The sequence below is a fragment of the Mesoplodon densirostris genome, chromosome 16, assembly GCF_025265405.1.
Source record: "Mesoplodon densirostris isolate mMesDen1 chromosome 16, mMesDen1 primary haplotype, whole genome shotgun sequence".
Taxonomy (NCBI): Eukaryota; Metazoa; Chordata; class Mammalia; order Artiodactyla; family Ziphiidae; genus Mesoplodon; species Mesoplodon densirostris.
Window position 1 is genome coordinate 43736036 of NC_082676.1, and position 18762 is coordinate 43754797.

General features: G+C 41.7%; 1 protein-coding gene and 2 pseudogenes across 1 annotated transcript; all 3 read left to right on the forward strand.

Moving 5' to 3' along the window:
* The first annotated feature begins 1516 nt into the window (after positions 1–1516).
* On the forward strand, positions 1517–1590 carry LOC132477190 (small nucleolar RNA U3; annotated as a pseudogene).
* Positions 1591–6851: 5261 nt separating this feature from the next.
* On the forward strand, positions 6852–7284 carry LOC132477073 (calmodulin-like; annotated as a pseudogene).
* An 11061-nt stretch (positions 7285–18345) lies between these two features.
* On the forward strand, positions 18346–18693 carry NUPR2 (nuclear protein 2, transcriptional regulator). Its single transcript, XM_060079444.1, is given in 2 exon segments — positions 18346–18535; positions 18538–18693. Coding segments are annotated over 2 exon segments (294 nt in total). The 3' UTR covers positions 18642–18693.
* The last annotated feature ends 69 nt before the right edge of the window (positions 18694–18762 follow it).

Genomic DNA, 18762 nt, shown 5'->3' on the forward strand with positions numbered 1-18762 from the left:
TAAGACCTGGTGCAGCCTAAATAAATAAATAAATAAATACAGTGTGTGCTGAAATCATCTTGGGACTGTACTGTGATATTCCCATGATGCTCAAATAGTATGTATTTTTCTGGGTTTTGGACAATGAAATTGATGTTACAGGGATTTTGTAACCGCTCTGCCTGATGCCACAATAGATATGGTCTGTGAGAATAAAATCTATGGATGTTCAGAAGAGGAGAGACTTAAATAAACTTCTTTGATAGAAGTACAGTGAGGGACTTCCCTAGTGGTGCAGTGCTTAAGAATCCACCTGCCGATGCAGTGGACACAGGTTCCAGCCCTGATCAGGGAAGATCCCACATGCTGCAGAGCAACTAAGCCCATGTGCCACAACTGCTGAGCCCACATGCCACAACTACTGAAGCCCGCGTGCCTAGAGCCCGTGTTCTCAACAAGAGAAGCCACCGCAATGAGAAGCCCACACACCGCAAGGAAGAGTAGCCCTGTTCACCGCAACTAGAGAAAGCCTGCGCACAGCAACAAAGTCCAACGCAGACAAAAATAAATAAATAAAATTTAAAAAAATAAATAAAAATAAACACTATGTATCAATAAATGCAGCCAAAATTCGGTTAACTCTCTTCACTGTTTGAACAAATAAATAAACAAACAAATAAATAAATAAATAAAATGGCATCTTCTTTAGTAACAGCACCCAGAATGTTCCAGGCTAAAAAAGCTCTAATTTCACATTTGCTCAAGCATTGATTTGATGTAGCCAATATGACTCCAATCTTGGATAAAGTATGCAAACAACATAATTTTATTTCCTCATTTATCAAAACTGATTAGGGAAAAATTAATTAATGAGGGAACCAATACGATGTTACAAGCTGTTCAAAGAATTCCCAAAACCGCATGTATATAAGACTATCAAGAATGATAAAGATGTGGAATCTAAAATATGACACACATGAACCTATCTGCGAAACAGAAACAGACTCCCAGACATAGAAAACAGACTGTAGTTGCCAAGGGGGAGGGGGAGTGAGGGAAGGATAGAGTAGGAGTTTGGGATTAGCAGAAGCAAACTATTACATAGAGAATGGATAAACAACAAGGTCCTACTGTATAGCACAGGGAACTATACTCATTATCCTGTGATAAAGCATAATGGAAAAGAATATGAAAAAGAATGTATATATATGTATAACCGAATCACTTTGTTGTAGAGCAGAAATTAACATAGTGTTGTATATCAACTATACTTCAATAAAATAAAAATTTTTTAAAGGATGATAAAGTAAGTTTGATTAATAGATGAAAAACAACAACAACAGGCACCAACTGTGCAGGGGTCTCTCCTAATCCTTAGTAACAAAAACCTGATTGTACGGTTGGGGTGTTATAAGGGCTGTATAGTCAAAGAGGGACTGGTCTGACTTGAGATTTCTTTAATCTAGCTCCCCATTCTTGGTAGGATTGGAAAAGGCAGTATTATTTTTTAAAATCATTTAAGAATTCCACAAAAATAAAGACTATACTTTCAGGGATCATTTCTATAGTTTATTACTAGAGAAGTTTCGGAAACCATAACTCAAAAAGAGTCATGTACCACAATGTTCATTGCAGCTCTATTTACAATAGCCAGGACATGGAAGCAACCTAAGTGTCCATTGACAGATGAATAGATAAAGAAGATGTGGCACATATATACAATGGAATATTACTCAGCCATAAAAAGAAATGAAATAGAGTTATTTGTAGTGTGGTGGATGGACCTAGAATCTGTCCTACAGAGTGAAGTAAGTCAGAGAGAGAAAAACAAATACCGTATGCTAACACATATATATGGAATCTAAAAAAAAAAAAATGGTCATGAAGAACCTAGGGGCAAGACAGGAATAAAGATGCAGACCTACTAGAAAGTGGACTTGAGGACATAGGGAGGGGGAAGGGTAAGCTGGGACAAAGTAAGAGAGTGGCATGGACATTTATACACTACCAAATGTAAAATAGATAGATAGTGGGAAGCAGCCGCATAGCACAGGGAGATCAGCTCGGTGCTTTGTGACCACCTAGAGGGGTGGGATAGGGAGGGTGGGAGGGAGGGAAACGCAAGAGGGAAGAGATATGGGGATATATGTATATGTATGACTGATTCACATTGTTATAAAGCAGAAACTAACACACCATTGTAAAGCAATTATACTCCAATAAAGATGTTAAAAAAAAAAAAGTCTGTGAGGAAGTAGAGGTGAGCTACAACCTTGGGTAAGAGTCTCACTGTTCTATGTATATAAAGAAGTTAGAATGAGAATGAACTACAGTGTAGTACATTAATTATAGCTATCTAAGTTATTCTGATATTAAAAATAAAATATTTTCATTTTAATAAAAGGAGAATATTGAAGGTTATAAAAAAAAGAATTCCACAAAAATGAAACTCAACCTTGACACCCCATATCCAGTCTGTCAGGAAATCCCGCCGATGATCTTCAAAATATATTCAGGATCTGACCACTTCTCACCACTGCTATGACCCTGGTCAGAGCCACTATCATCTCCCACCCACATGTTGCTATAGCTTGGTCTCCCTGCTTCTACCCAAATCTTCCTGGAGTCTTCTCAACTCAGAGCAGCCAGAGGGTCCTTTTAAATCAGGAGACAGATTGTCTCATTTCTCTGCTCAGAACCCTTTCCTGATTTCCATATTAGTCAGAGTAAAAGCCAAATCCTGGCAATGACCTCCAAGGGCTCACATGATCTGCATGGACCCCAGCTTGTCAACTCTCTGGCCTCTTCCCCCACTTCTCTCTCCCTCACTCTCTCTGCTCCACTGGCCTCCTTCCTAAGCCTCAGACACACCAGACAGTTCCCTCTTAGGGCCTTCATTCTGTTCCTTTTACCTGAAATGCTCTTCCCCCAGGTAGACCATTAGCCAGCTCCTTCACTTCCTTCAAGACTTTGCTTAATTTTTACTTTAATGAGGCCAACCCTGACCACTCTACTTAATACTGCTGTCTATGCCCACCCCCACTATTAATTTCCAATTGCTGCTGTAACAAATTACCATAAACTTAGTGACTTGAAACAACACAAGTTTATTATCTTACAGTTTTGGAGTAACAACCAAATCTGCCTTTTGGAGAGAGAACTTTGGGGGGCAGCATGGATGATGGATTGGATGGGGAGACAAAGAAGAAGAAAGGAGGGAGGGAGAGAAACAGAGAGGAAGGGAGGAAATTAGATCATTTCTATTTACAGTTGACCCTTGAACAACACTGGGGTTAGGGGCACCCAACTGCCCAGTGAAAAATCCTCCAATAACTTTATAGTCAGCCCTTGGCCCTCTGTGGTTCTGCATCTGGATTCAACCAATTGCTCATCCTGTACTACTGTATATATTTATGCAGTGGGAAAAAAATCTACATATAAGTGGACTTGTGCAGTTCAAACCCATGTTGTTCAAGGGTCAACTGTACTAAGATTTTTCTGTTATGTTTTGTTTTTTGGGTTTTGTTGTTGTTGCACTAAGATTTAAATAATTGTCACACACAGGACTTAACAATTTCAGTTGCCATAACCCAGACAGTAACAGTGGGCTTGAAGAGAAAGCATCCAGAGATTCTTAGAAGGTAGAATCAACAAAGTTTGTGATGACTGGTTTGATATGGATGGTGAAAGACTAGGAGGTCTTGAGAAAAAGGGAATCAGTTTTTGTGGGTGCGTATAATGAGTCTGGCTGGAGAGCTGTTGCCTTGGAGATACAAGGCATCTATCTGGATAGGAGTAGAAGGCATCTGGGGAAGAGTCTGGTGCTAAAGAGACAGATTTTGAAGCAGATAGGGAGGGAGCAGTTAAAGTTATGTCAGGGGATAATAAAGCAAAAAAAAAAAAAAGGGGGTGGGGGAACTGATTCCAGAACACTGAATATCACCTTCCTAGGGTGGGCACTGGAGGAGATGTTAGAGCTGAAGGGGTGACCCTCCCACGCCCAGCACGCAGGAGCCATGTTGCCTCCTCAGTCTTTCTTCCTATATGGTGAAGCCCAGAGTAGAGCAGAAGACACCATGAAGAAAAAGAAGGAACACACAGACACTATAAGTTCTTAAAAGTTTTAAATGGTGTGTGAAAAGTTAACAACATTCAAAGGCTTATGGGAAAATTTAGAGAGGAAAATGTTACCAGCAAATGTGAGATATTTTCATTTTTTAGTGATGTAAAGAGCTCATAGCAAATGTGAGAAGGAATCTAAAAGCCTACAGGAACTGGTTAGAAAACTGTAATCTATCCATATAATGAAACACGACGTGACCATGAGAAAGATTAAGGTAGATCAGTAGATATAAGCATAGGTGTCCATGATGTATTAAAGTGGAAAGTATGAAGTGACCTCCCTCCCACCCAACCCCCCAAACTTTTCTTTTTTAAATGTGCCTCTTTTTAAAAAAATTTTATTTATTTACTTTATTTATTTACTGAAGCCCGTGCACCTAGAGCTCCTGATCCGCAACAAGAGAAGCCACCGCAAAGAGAAGCCCACGCACCGCAAGGAAGAGTAGCCCCCAATCGCCGCAACTAGAGGAAGCCCACGCAGAGCAATGAAGACCCAATGCAGCCAAAAATAAATGTAAAAAATAAAAATTTAAATTAAAAAAAAACCTGACTTCTAAAAAATAATAATAAAATAAAATACATTTTTAAAAAAGAAAAGTGGACAAAGATTTGAATGGCAGAAATGTGTGGGCTGGCTTAGTGGTTCAGACTTGAGCAATGCACTTACATCTTGTAAAGGAAAAATTATGAGCCTCAAATGTTGACCTATATTATTTTTATTATGATGTTACTTAAATATGTACAAACAGAAAAGTAGATATAAATGCCTTATTCTAAAAAATAAAATAAATGCCTTATTCTTATAGCTCCTTGTACAAGGATAAAACCAAAGCAAGTTAGAAAATTAAATGTAATTGTACAGTAATATAAATATAAAGTATATTTAAAAAACAGTAAAATTCAAATGAGCAGCATTCAGTTAATATGATGGATGATGTTTTCTGAAAAGGAAATTCAAATTAAACCCACAAGGTACCATTTTCTACCCACTAGAATGGCTAACATTGAAAACAATGACAACACCTACCCTGGTTGGCAAGAAAGAAGAGCAACTGAAACGTTCACACATTGTTGGAAAATGTAAGATGGTAAAACACTTTGGAAAATCTGGCAGCTAGTCATAAAGCTAAATGTCACCTACCATATGACCCAGCAATTTCACACCTAGATATTTTCTAGAAGAGTAATGAAAATATATGTTCACAAAATATACATGTACAAAGTCTTTTTATTCATACCATTTTTATTCTTAACAGCTAAAGATTGGAAACAACCCAATGACCACAAACAGGTGAATGGAAAAGCCAAGTATGGTATATTCATACAGCAGACTTGTACTCAGCAATAAAAAACAAGAGAATGCCAAAGCCTGATAGTGCAAAACCAGCTCCTGACTGTAACAAATGACTTTTCTTTCTCATTGGGTGGTTACCAATGGACACATGCATTTATCAAATAAACCAAAGAATTTGCAAAACCCAGTGAATGGGAACCCTCTCACACTATTGGCAGGAATGTAAATTGGTGCAGCCACTATGGAAAACAGTACGGAGGTTCCTCAAAAAACTAAAAATAGAGTTGCTATATGATCCAGCAATCCCACTCCTGGGAATATATCCCGACAAAACTATAATTCAAAAAGATACATGCACCCTTATGTTCATAGCAGCACTATTTATGATAGCAAAGACATCGAAGCAATCTATTTACTTATTTATTTTTTTAATTTTGGCTGCCCCGGGTCTTAGTTGCGGCATGCGTGCAGGATCTAGTTCCCCCACCAGGGATCGAATCTGGGCCCCCTGCATTAGAAGCCTGGGGTCTTACACACTGGACTACCAGGGAAGTCCCAGGCATGGAAGCAATCTAAATGTCCATTGACAGATGAATGGATAAAGAAGATGTGATACACACACACACACACACACACACACACACATACACACACACATTGGAATAGTACTCAGCCATAAAAAAGAATGAAATATTGACATTTGCAGCAACATGGATGGACCTAGAGATTATCACACTAAGTGAAGTAAGTCAAAAAGACAAAGGGACTTCCCTGGTGGTCCAGTGGTAAAGAATCACGTTCCAATGCAGGCGACCAAGGTTCAATCCCTGATCGGGGAATTAAAATCCCACGTGCCACAGGGAAGCTAAGCCCGTGAGCCACAACTATGGAGCTTGCACACCTCAACAAGAGAGCTCATGTGCCGCAAACTACAGAGCCCACGTGCCCTGGAGCCCACGCACCACAACTAGAAAGAAGCCCGCACACCTCAACGAAGACCCGATGCAGCCAAAAAAATAAAAGAAAATAAATAAAAGAAAATATTTTTAAAAAAACAACAAAAAGAGAAAGACAAATACCATATGATATCACTTATATGCGGAATCTAAAAAAATGATACAAATGAACTTATTTATGAAACAGAAACAGATTCATAGGCATAGAAAATGGACTTGTGGTTGCCAAGAGAGAGGATGAGGTGGGGGAGGGAATCGTTTTGCGGTACACCAGAAACTAACACAACATTGTAAATCAACTATACGTCAATTAAAATAAATAAATAAATAAAATTTTAAAAATAGCAAATGCACACATAAGCTTTTCCCATGTAAGTTTTACTTAAAATATGTATAAACATATAAACATTAAGAAGTAATAGTATTTCAGAGAGTCTGAGTGGAGCTAATGAACTGAACATTTGTGTGACTGTCACTTGAAGACAAGTGGCACTGGCAGCATGGTTGACCAGCTGAAGGGAAAACAGAGTGCAGAACTGAAAGAAGCTTTCCACTATTTGACAAGGATGGTGACGAACATCAAAAAAATGGAGACTGTAATGAGGCCTCTTGGGCAAAATTCCCTGGAAGCAAAATTTCAGGATAAATTAATGAAACAAATGGTGATGGAAATAGTACAATTGACTTTCTGGACTTTCTGACAATGATGACAAGAAAAATGAAAAGCATAAAAAAGAAATTAGAGAAACATGCCTTGTGTTTAATAAGGATGACACTGTCTGTGTTGGTGCGACATAACTACATCACATGATAAAACACCTTCAAGAAAAGTTAACACATGAGGAGGTTGATTAAATGATCATGGAAGCAGATATTGATAAGAATAGTCAAGTAAAAACTGAAGAATTTGTATAAATGATGTCAGCAAAGTGAGACCACTGTACAGAATATGTTAAAGTTCCTGTGCAAAATTATTTGCCTTTTTTTTCTTGTTGTCAAAAGAATATGCATGAGTAGTCATTAGGACTTACTACTCTGTGTTTTTCTTTCTTTTTTTCTTTTAATTTTAATTTTTGGCTGCATTTGGTCTTCATTGCTGTGCGCGGGCTTTCTCTAGTTGTGGCGAGCAGGGGCTACTCTTCATTGTGGTGCATGGACTTCTCATTTTGCTGGCTTCTCTTGTTGCAGAGCACGGGCTCTAGGAGCGCAGGGTTCAGTAGTTGTGGCATGTGGGCTCAGTAGTTGTAGCTCACGGGCCCTACAGCGCAGGCTCAGTAGTTGTGCTACATGGGCGTAGTTGTTCCACGGCATGTGGGATCTTCCCGGACCAGGGCTCGAACCTGTGTCCCCTGTGTTAGCAGGTGGATTCTTACCCACTGTGCCACCAGGGGAGCCCTATGTTTTTCTTCCTTATCTCACTATCACTATCCTATACCTTATTTTTTAAAAATACATCAAGTAGCAAGTTGCACATGGTTTGCTAAATTACTGGTTCTCAAATTTTGGGGGTTCAGCATCCCTTTACATTTTAAAATTTTATGAAGATCTCTAAGACTTTTTGTTTGTATGAGTTATATATATTAAAAGTTTCCATATTAGAAATTAAGACAGAATTTTAAAATATTTGTTCATTATAAAATAATAACAAAACCATTACAGGCTGACATAAGTATTTTTTAAATAATTATACTTTCCAAAAAAAAAAAACACATTAGTGAGAAAAGTAGACTCATTTTACATTTTTGCATATCTCCTGAATGTCTGGATTAATAAAAGACAGCTGGATTCTCATATCAACATTCAATCTGTTGTGATATCACACTTCATGTAGCCTCTGGAAAATTCCACTCTACACTAATGAGAGAACAAGAGTGAGAGGCAGATAATGTATTTAGCAGTGTTGTTAAAATGGTTTTTACCTCATGGGTCCCCTTTGCTCACACTTTGAAAACCACTAACTTACGTCCTTCAACACATCTAAACTTAGATGGAGTTGGTCAAATACAAGAACACCTAAGTTATGCCTTTTTAAAAATAGCTTTCTTTAGGGACAGTCAGCCTGTTGTTGTATATTTCAGAATTCTAAACTATAGAGAATCCACAATATATACCTAAAGTTGTGCTATTGCAAAGTGGGTTTATTATCCAAGTACTCATACATCATTATTTTTTACTACTGATCCTATACCAGAAGCTTTGTCTTATCTTGATACTTGCTTTTAAAGATTTGTTTGGCTCTTAAAGAAAATCTGCTTGTGGTACTATTTACCTCAAACAAGCTATATATTTGATTTCCAACTTAAAAATTACAATTAGTTTTGTAGGAAACTGCCATACTGTTTCAAAATGACTGTACAATTTTACATTCCCAGCAGCAACGAATGAGAGTTCCTGTTGCTCCACATCCTCACCAATGTTTGGTGTTGTCAGTGCTTTGAAATTCAGCCATTCTAATAGGTGTGTAGTGTGGTATCTCACTGTTTTAATTTGCAATTCCCTAATGACATATGATGTTGAGCATATTTTCATATGCATATTTGCCATCTGTATATCTTCTTCGGTGAGGCGTTTGTTCAGATCTTTTGCCCACTTTTAGTCAGGAAGTTAGTTTTCTTATTGTTGAGTTTGAAAGAGTTTTTTAATATATTTTTGATACCACTCCTTTATCAAATATGTGTTTTGCAAAGATTTTCTCCCAGTCTGTGACTTATTTTTTCATTCTGTTAACTGTGTCTTTCACAGAGCTTAAGTTTTCAATTTATTATTATTTTTTTAATGCATGGTTTTTTTAAGTTATTTTATTTTATTTACTTATTTATTATTTATTTATTTATTTTGGCTGCACCGGGTCTTAGCTGCGGCACACGGTCTTAGTTGCGGTGTGCGTGCAGTATCTAGTTCCCCGACCAGGGACTGAACCTAGGCCCTCTGCATTGGGAGCACAGAGTCTTACCCACTGGACCACCAGGGAAGTCCAAGTGTTTCATTTCATTTTATTTTTTAAAATATTTTATTTATTTGTTTGTTTGTTTGGCTGCACCAGGTCTTAGTTGCAGCACGCAGGATCTTTTATTTTTCTGTTTTTTAAATTTTTTATTTTTTAAATTGGTATTGGACTATAGTTGCTTTACAATATTGTGTTAGTTTATACTGTACAGCAAAGAGAATCAGCTATGTGTATACATATATCCCTTCTTTTTTGGATTTCTTTCTTATTTAGGTCACCCCAGAGCACTGAGTAGAGTTCCCTGTACACGGAATCTTTTAGTGGCGGCATGCATGCAGGATCTAGTTCCCTGACCAGGGATCGAACACAGGCCCCCGCATTGGGAGCACGGAGCCTTTTTTTTTTTTAATTTATCTTTTATTTAATTATTTATTTTTATTTTTGGCTGTGTCGGGTCTTAGTTGTGGCACACAGGATCTTTGTTGCCTCACACGGGCTCTTCACTGTGGCACGTAGGCTTCTCTCTAATTGTGGCGTGCGGGGGTTTCTCTTCTCTAGTTGTGGCGCGCGGGCTTCAGAGCATGTGGGCTCTGTAGTTGGCAGCACACGGGCTCTCTAGTTGAGGCACACAGGCTCAGTAGTTGTGGCGCGCAGGTTTAGTTGCCCTGTGGCATGTGGGATCTTATTCCCTGACCAGGGATCGAACCCACATCCCCTGCATTGCAGGACAGATTCTTTACCACTGGATCACTATAGAAGTCTCTAAGTTTTAATTTTAATAAAGTCCAACTTATCAATTTTTTCTTTCGTGAATCATGCTTTTGGTGTTGTAACTGAAAAGTCATCACCAAGCCCAAAGTTACCAAGATTTTTCACCTATGTTATTTTCCGGGAGTTTTAGTTTTGTCAGAGGTTGGGGGAAGGGAGCGAAGGACAAAGAGTGGAATACAGAGGATTTTTAAGGCAACGAAACTTTTCTCTATGATACAGTAATGATGGACACATTTGTCAAAACACATACAATGTACTACATAAAAAGTGACCCCTAACATAAAATATTGGACTTCAGTTAATAATAATGTATCAGTATGGTTCATCAGTTATAACAAGTGTAACACAATATTTCAAGATGTAAATGTAGGGAAACTGTAGGAGAAGGGGAACAAAAGAATAAACTGTTATCAACCAAGAGAAGTAACAATAGCAAAGGTAACAAATCAGTTGTAAAGACTCTAAGTTCTGTTTCAATGGTAAAGACTAGCCTGAAGCACTTTCTTGAGGTGTTTTGCAGAATTTAAACCCCCCCCAGGGACTCAACTACCAGATCAACTGAAACCTAAGGGATGATGATGTTGACCTTTTCTGACCCTTGATACTTCAATCAACTAAAGCTTGGACTCTGTGGACAGCCCAAGCCCCCTCATGAATATGTATACACCCTTAGCTTAAAACCTCCCCAGTTTTGCTGTTTGGGGAGACACACTGCTTTGGGAAAGATCTCCAGTGTTCTCTTTACTTGCTGCAAGTAATAAATCCTCCTCCCGCTCTTTGGCTTGATTGTGACTTTTGGCTCCACACCTACCAAGAGGCAAATCCAGTTTTCCCTAACAGCACCAACCCCGTCTCTGTGGGGCACTGTGTGGCCACGGCTGCCATATCCCCTAGGAGATGCTTTATTCCAGCCTCCCCTTACATTTTATATCCCCCCACAGCTCCTGGCATGAGGCCTTGCAATATGGCAGGCTGCTGAGTCAATGTTGCAGCTCTGACTTCAGGTTTCAGGCAGTTTGTGTTTCAGAAAGCAAACAGGAGAGGATGGACCCAGCCTGGCAATGGCCAACTTAGCAGTCTGAAGACGTGAGCTGTTCAAAATGTGCTCGATGCCTCTGATTTTGAGTCTACCTTTATTCCCAGGGCTCTTTGAATGAAACAAATTCACTTCTCCCGAGGAATCCTCAAAGCACACCGCCACTGAGGGTGGATTTATCTTTCTAAAACTCGTATCTTAAATCCCCCTCTTTAAATCCTCTCCCTCTTTAAATTACCTCCCATCCATCTGCAGGGATAGCAAACACAGATCTCAGTGAGGCAGGCAGCCAGCTTCAATGAGGAAAGGAGGCCCATGTAATGTGGGGACCAGTGGGAATTGTGGCAAACTGAAAGGCATACACATTCAAAGGTTCTTAAAACTGTGCTGGTAAAACCAAATGTATGAACAGGAAGCCCAGTTCAATCACCAGCAGCCAATGTGGGGTGTTTGATTTATATTTTATAGTACAAATTGCTCAGTATAAATTACAGAGCCCTTCAGGTCCAGCCACTCTTACCCATATCCCTACACTCTGCTTACATGACATACTTTCACACATTCTCCCTGTCATCTTTGCTGGTTCATTCTTTTCCCTCCAACTTTTATTGAGCACCTAATATGTACCATGCACTATAATATTAACAGATGCTTAGGAAACAAGGCTGAACAAGAGTTTCAGTCCTCATGGAGCTTGTAGTGTAGTGTCGACGAAAAATTAATCAGTCCATCTAAGAAATGGAAAATTTTATTCAAGCCAAATGGAGGATTATAACCTGAGAAGAGCCTCTCAGAAAGCTCCAAGAACTGTTCTGCCCATTAGAAGTCAAAGCACAGTTATGTAAGTTTTTTTGAGACAAGGGGCTGTACATGAAGTGAGGTATTATTGACAGTTTACACAATCCAGATCTGTGAGTGCAAAGTAGTGGGTCATCGTGACCCCTTACAAAATCAGGAAGGAATGTTATCTTTTAAGGAGTTGTCTTGTTGGTGCTAGGAGAATGTTGCTCTTTATGGCTGAGCAGGTATTTCTGCCTATGGGGAGGTTTGGTTGATGCATAATGCAGATACACAATGCACAGTAGAGGGGAGAGAGGAGGCCAAAGGGCAGAGAAAAGTTTTTATGTTTAAATTTTTCTTTTCTTGCCACGAAGTATGAATTTCATGTCATGGTAGTGAGGGGACATAATGTTAACAGACAGTTACCAGACTGTGATAAGCATTATGAGAAAAGTACCGGGTTTGACTGAAATATACACAAGGGGCGCCTAGCCAGATCAGAGGAAGATAGGTTTGAGAAGTCTCCTCCGAGGAGTAGATATCTTAGCCGAGGCTAAGGATGAGTTAAGATAGCAAAGATGAGAGTGAACGGGTGAAGGTGGTGGTAGGGAGAGGGTTTCCTGGAAGAGGGAACAGTAATAATAAAGGTTCCTAAGAAAACTAACATTCCAAGTGGCTGGAGAGTAAGAATACAGGGAGGGGTGGCACAAGATGAAACTGAAAAGGTGAGCAGAGGCCAGATCTTTCCAAACCTTGTGGCCAAATGAGTCAGATTTTGTCCTAGGGGCAAAGGGCGCGACCAACAGTTTTTAATCAAGGACTCACACTTGTCTTTTAGAAGAATCTTTCTGGCTTCATTGTGGAGAACAGGCTGAACAAGGGGTGGAAGCAAAGAGGATAATTAGATGGCCCTCAAAATAAACCAGCCAGGGACGATGATGGCCTGGCCTGAGATGCGGCAGTGGGGTGGAAAGCATGGACCAGACTTGGGAGATAGAATTGATATAACTCAGAGATTTAGTGATGGTGGGAAGAAAGACAAGAGGAGGTGTTAATGATGAACTTGGAGTGCCCTGATCCCCTTCTCATCCTTTCATCTTAATTCTCTCAGTCTTCATGGACCCTCTAGGCATCTTCTTACCCACTACCCCCAATACTCAGTCCCACTACTGGTATAGCACACCATATTGTATAATGGTGACAGACTGGGTGTCCTTCTTCCTTGTTGTGTTGGGCAGAGACCCTGTATCACTCAGGGTCAAATTGGGAGATGGAAGCCACACAGCAGTTTGAACAGCGAAATTTTAATACATGTAAGTGTTAACTATAATAGGGGATTTGAGTAAAGTGGGATTGGCTGCTAGCCAAAAAGTAAAGAGAACTCTAAAGAATATAGGATCGGCATATATAAGGTGCATCCATCACCCCCTAAGCTGAGGTAGAGGACCAGGGCTGAGATCCAGACCTTGTTGGAGAGTTACACAGCTGTGTGTAACTGGATGGCACAGAAGTCGCTAAATGCTGGGCCAATGGTGAAACCGAGTGAGGCCCTGTGAGGCTCCCAGGTATAGAGGCCCTTTTGTCCCCAGTTTCTCATAGGCAAGACTCCAGTCTCCATGACCTTCCCGGAGTTCCAAAGGGCAGATTCGGAACAGTTGCTAATCAAGGGAGGAGCAGCCAAGAAACCAGCTGAGGTGAGATGAAAGGGACCACAAAAGCTCATCAAGATTAGGAGACCCACCATCTGAGATGAGATTAAGAGAGTGCAAGCCTCAGCACACTCTAATCTTGTCAGAGACCCCACCTTTGAACCATTGTTGTAAAACCCCTCATCAAATCCTCCCAACTATGTTGGGACACATAGTTTTTCCAGGCAGGAGTCCCCCTTTGCCTGGCAAAGTAATAAATCTATCCTTTTCTACTTTAACCAAAACTCTGTGTCTGAGATTTGGGACCGGTGTACAGAGAAGCTGAGCTTTACACAACAATGGTAGTTGCTGGAAATTTGCCCTCCAGAACTTGCCAGAAACCTACCTTCTAGGGTGTCAAGGAAAGTCATTCTTGGAGAGGTATCTCAGTGGAGGCACCCTGACACAAAGGCAACCAAGGATGGGAGGATTCAGGGGAAAACTACTGGCTGGGTGGTGCTGGCCACTGTCACTGCAGGAGCGGGGCTCTGGAAGAGCTACATGAGCTGCAGAACCCTGGTGCTGGCGAAGCCATCTGCACTGCAGGAGCTGAGCACTAAGGAACCCATGCGTGCTGCAGGAGGCTGCTCAAAGAGTACATTAGAATGAGAAGGGAAACCCCTTCCTCCTGCAATTACTCTCTGGAGCCCTCACCTGACAAAGCCTAACATTGTGCCAACTGGTAAAGAAAAAAATACTTAAATGGTCCAGCTCTAATTTTTGCACAGCAAGCAATGAAGGGTGAATTTGGAGCCAAAAGGCAATAAGTTGGTAACTGGCACAGACCCCATATTGTTTATCATAGCTGCTGGAGTACCACAGGGGGCTAGAAATCAATATGGCAAGGAAGGTTAGGAAAGGAGAAATGTATATTCAAGTCTGTTGCCCATTTTTTTTTTTTTTTTTTTTTTGCGGTACGAGGGCCTCTCACTGTTGTGGCCTCTCCTGTTGCGGAGCACAGGCTCCGGACGCGCAGGCTCAGCAGCCATGGCTCACGGGCCCAGCCGCTCCGCAGCATGCGGGATCCTCCCAGACTGGGGCACGAACCCGTGTCCCCCGCATCGGCAGGCAGACTCTCAACCACTGCGCCACCAGGGAAGCCCTGTTGCCCATTTTTAAACTGGGTTGTTTTTTGGCTGTTGTTGAGCTGTAGGAATTCTTCATATATTCTGGATATTAAAACCTTATCAGATAAATGATTTGCAAATACTTTCTTTCATTCCATAAGTTGCTTTTTCACTCTCTTCATAGTGTTCTTTGATGCACAAAAGTTTTCAAGTTTGATGAAGTCTAATTTATCTATTTTTTCTTTTGTTATCTGTGCTTTTGGTGTCATATCCAAGAAATCATTGCCAAATCCAATGTCATAAAGCTTTTCCACTATGTTTGCTTCTAAGAGTTTTATAGATTTAGAGCTTATCTTTAGGTCTTTGATTCACTTTGAGTTAATTTTTGTATTGGATGTAAGGTAAAGGTCAAATTTCATTCTTTTGCATATGGATATCCAGTTTACCCAGAACCAAATGTTGAAAAGCATTTGATCATATATGCAAGAGCTTATTTCTGGGTTCTCTATTCTGTTCCATTGGTGTATATGTCTGCCTTATTCCAGTACTACACGTTTTGATTACTGTAGCATTTGTCTCTTAAATCCTGTGAAAAATTAAAAGTGGGGTTACAAAAAAACTTATAACAATAGGTTTTATTTATTTATTTATTTATGGCTGTGTTGGGTCTTCCTTGCTGTGTGTGGGCTTTCTCTAGTTGCAGTGAGTGGGGGCTACTCTTCGTTGCAGTGCGCGGATTTCTCATTGTGGTGGCTTCTCTCGTTGTGGAGCACAGGCTCTAGGCGCACGGGCTTCACTAGTTGCAGCACGCAGGCTCAGCAGTTGTGGCGCACAAGCTTAGTTGCTCCGCAGCATGTGGGATCTTCCCGGACCAGGGATCGAACCTGTGTCCCCTGTACTGGCAGGTGGATTCTCAACAACTGCGCCACCAGGGAAGCCCCAACAATGGGTTTTTATATGTGCCCATGTATTTACCTTTAACAGGGATCTTTATGTCTATATCTGGCTACAAGTTACTGTCGCGCATCCTTTCATTTCAACCTGAAGGAATCCCTGTAGCATTTCTTGTAGGACAGGTCTAGTGGTAATGTGTGGGAGAGTGGTATGGGGGGGAGGGGGAATCGGATGAAGGTAGTCAAAAGATACAAACTTCCAGCTCTAAGACAAATAAGTACGAGATGTAACATACAACATGATAAATATAATTAACACTGCTGTATGTGATATACAAAAGTTAACAGAGCAAATCCTGAGTTCTCATCACAAGGAAAAAAATGTTTTTCTATTCAATTTTGTATCTATATAAGATGATGGATGTTCACCAAATTTACTGTGGTCCTCATTTCATGATGTATTAAGTCAAATCATTTTGCTGTACACCTTATACAGTGCTGTACATCAACTATATACCAATAAAACTGGAAGAAAAAAGGTATATCAGGATAACCAAAGAGTCTAAATTCATGAGGGAAAGAATTCTAGCTAACAAATGTGGAAGAAAGGATTGAATTAGAAAATTACCATTTCACAGCCCCTAATGAGATAACAGCAAATGAGCACAACAGCAAATAAAGCAATGAACTATGGTTGAAACTATTAGATAAAAGCTTAATGTGGAACTATACAATTGCAGGGGCAGGCTGTCACCACCTGAGCCTACTGATCACTAAAATTGGGACCATGAGCTATTGCGGGTCTCCTGGTGTGATATCAACACACATCACCTCCTAGCCTCTAGAGCCAACCTCCATTTACACAATATGGGAGAGAGAGGAAGAAGTTAAATGACACGACAAGGAAACAGAAAAATCCACAAAGTGGGGCATTTTACAGGACAACTGACCCAGTTTTTGCAGCAAGTCATGACAGGGAAAAATGAAAAGGGCAGGGGCCCACCCTAGATTATAAGGGACTTAAACACCATACAAGAAAATTTCATGTGTAGATTCTGTATGTATTCTGAGTTGTATGTTTTCTACTGTCTTTTAGACAATCAGAGAAATTTGATTCTGGACTGGGTTTTAGATGATAAGAGGGCCAAGTTGACTTTGTCAAGTACGAAAATGGCATTGAGGTTATGCAAGAAAAAAGTCTAGTTTTTTAGAGCTGTATATTGACATATATAGGAGTAAAATGACATAAGGTCTGCATCAGAGCGAAACAGAAAGGGGTAAAGCAAACCTGACAGGATCTTGATAATTGTTGAATCCGTGTGATGGGATACGGGAGTTCTTCGTTCTATTTTCACTTCTGAGGTCTGAATATTTTCATAACAAATTCTAAAGAGAGTTTTAAAAAGAGATGATGTGTGGGAGAGTGGTAGAGGGATAAATATTAGCTTCTCTCTTTCCCAGTAGCAGGTGTAAGACACGTGGGTGGAAGAGAAAATCCTCTCTGCGTTTTATTAAAAACTCTCTCTTGGGATTTGCTCATTTAAGGAACTAACAAAATTGCCCTCAGAGCGTGGTATGTAGGCCACGCCCCACCAGGGATACTTCAGAGAGCAGAAAAAAACCTCAAATTGGCAACTTGGTCACAGACAGAAACTCAGCAAGATCAAATACTTGAAAAGGACTTTTTTAAGTATTGAATTATTTTCGATCTATTAAAAAGAAAATCCCCGAGGGGATAGATGCAATTTTCGTGGGAAGAGGATTATCTGCGCTAGTTAAACCAAACCAAAACAAAGGCATTCTTCGCAATAACTCCCTGAGAGCAGCGTTTACGGAGACAGTAATTAGGTAATTAGACCGGGGAGTCACCGCAGAGCCTCGGGTGCCGCAGGGTGTTAATGACTCCTGCTCAGCTGTGCAGCTGCCCTCGGCGAGGAGGTACGCCTGGTCTTTTCTGAGCGCAGGGCACTCGGCCTGATTCCTCTCTCCTCTGCAGCTCTCGGGGAGCATCCTTCTCCCAACACCCGCGGGGCCGGGCGCACCCGGGGCTGGCGGGTGGGACGCTGGGCTCTCGCTGGTTCCCCCGCGCGGCCGCTCCCAACTCTCGGCCCTCACCCCAAAACTGCCGGCGCATCAAGCTACCACAATTTTAGCGTCCCCTGGCCGCAGGGCTTGGGCACCTGCTGATAATCCGAAATTGCACGCGGTTCCCGACCTTGCACCAGACAGGGTGACTTTCCCTTCTTAATCGCTCGCTCGCTTAATACAGTTAATTCGTACCCCTTATCAAACACGTGGACTGTGGAAAGGAAAAAGAACTAATGTGTGTATGTCCCTACCAGCCAGAAATACTTTTAGCATTCCAGCGCATTTCCTTTCACTCCAGACATGTTTTTAAAATATATTACTGGGATGCCAGAGATATTACTTCAGAAGCTCATTTTTCACTTTGCATCATTTATTGAGCACTTACTCCTGTCATCAAATAGCCTAACAAAATGTTCAGTGCTGATAAAAGTCCGCCGGAGGAATGCACAGCTCCCTCACACTTGATACTTGGATAATTTCCCATTTTTGACCGACATAAACAAGTGTTTGGTCATATTTTGCCAAATACCCTTCTCGCTCCGGCGGCGCACAGGCCGGGATGGAGGAAGGGATCACGGTTCCAGGTGCCAGATCGCAGAGCCCTCGCGCTGAGTACCTTCCCGGCTCCGTGACGTCAGCCCTAGGCCCCGCCCCCTTCGGCGGAGCCAATCGAAGCGCTTGAGGGAGGCTTCCAGAAACTCGCGCGCCCGGGAAGCCAGGCGCGATGGACCCGGCATTTCCCGGTGTCCAGGGTCAGGCCCAGCCGCCGCCACCCGAATTGTGGCCGCTGGTTGGCTCCGAGGAGGAGCTCTATGACTCTCCGGATTACTACTACCTGCGCGACTTCCCGGCCTGCGGGGCCGGGCGCAGCAAGGGCCGGACGCGGCGCGAGCGGGAACTGCGCACCAACTGGCGGTGCCCGGCGGCCACGAGCGCAGGATCGCGCAGAAGCTCATCAACGGCCAGCGCAAGCGTCGCCAGCGCCAGCTGCAGCCCCAGCCGCGCACCCGTCTCGCCTGAGCGCTGGTGCGTGCGGGCCCGCGCGAGCGCCCTGGTAACGCTCCGGTCCGCCCCCTGCGACTCGAACGGGGCACAGTCGCCCCGTCCTGAGGCTGCCCCGCGTAAACTATTCATTAGCTGG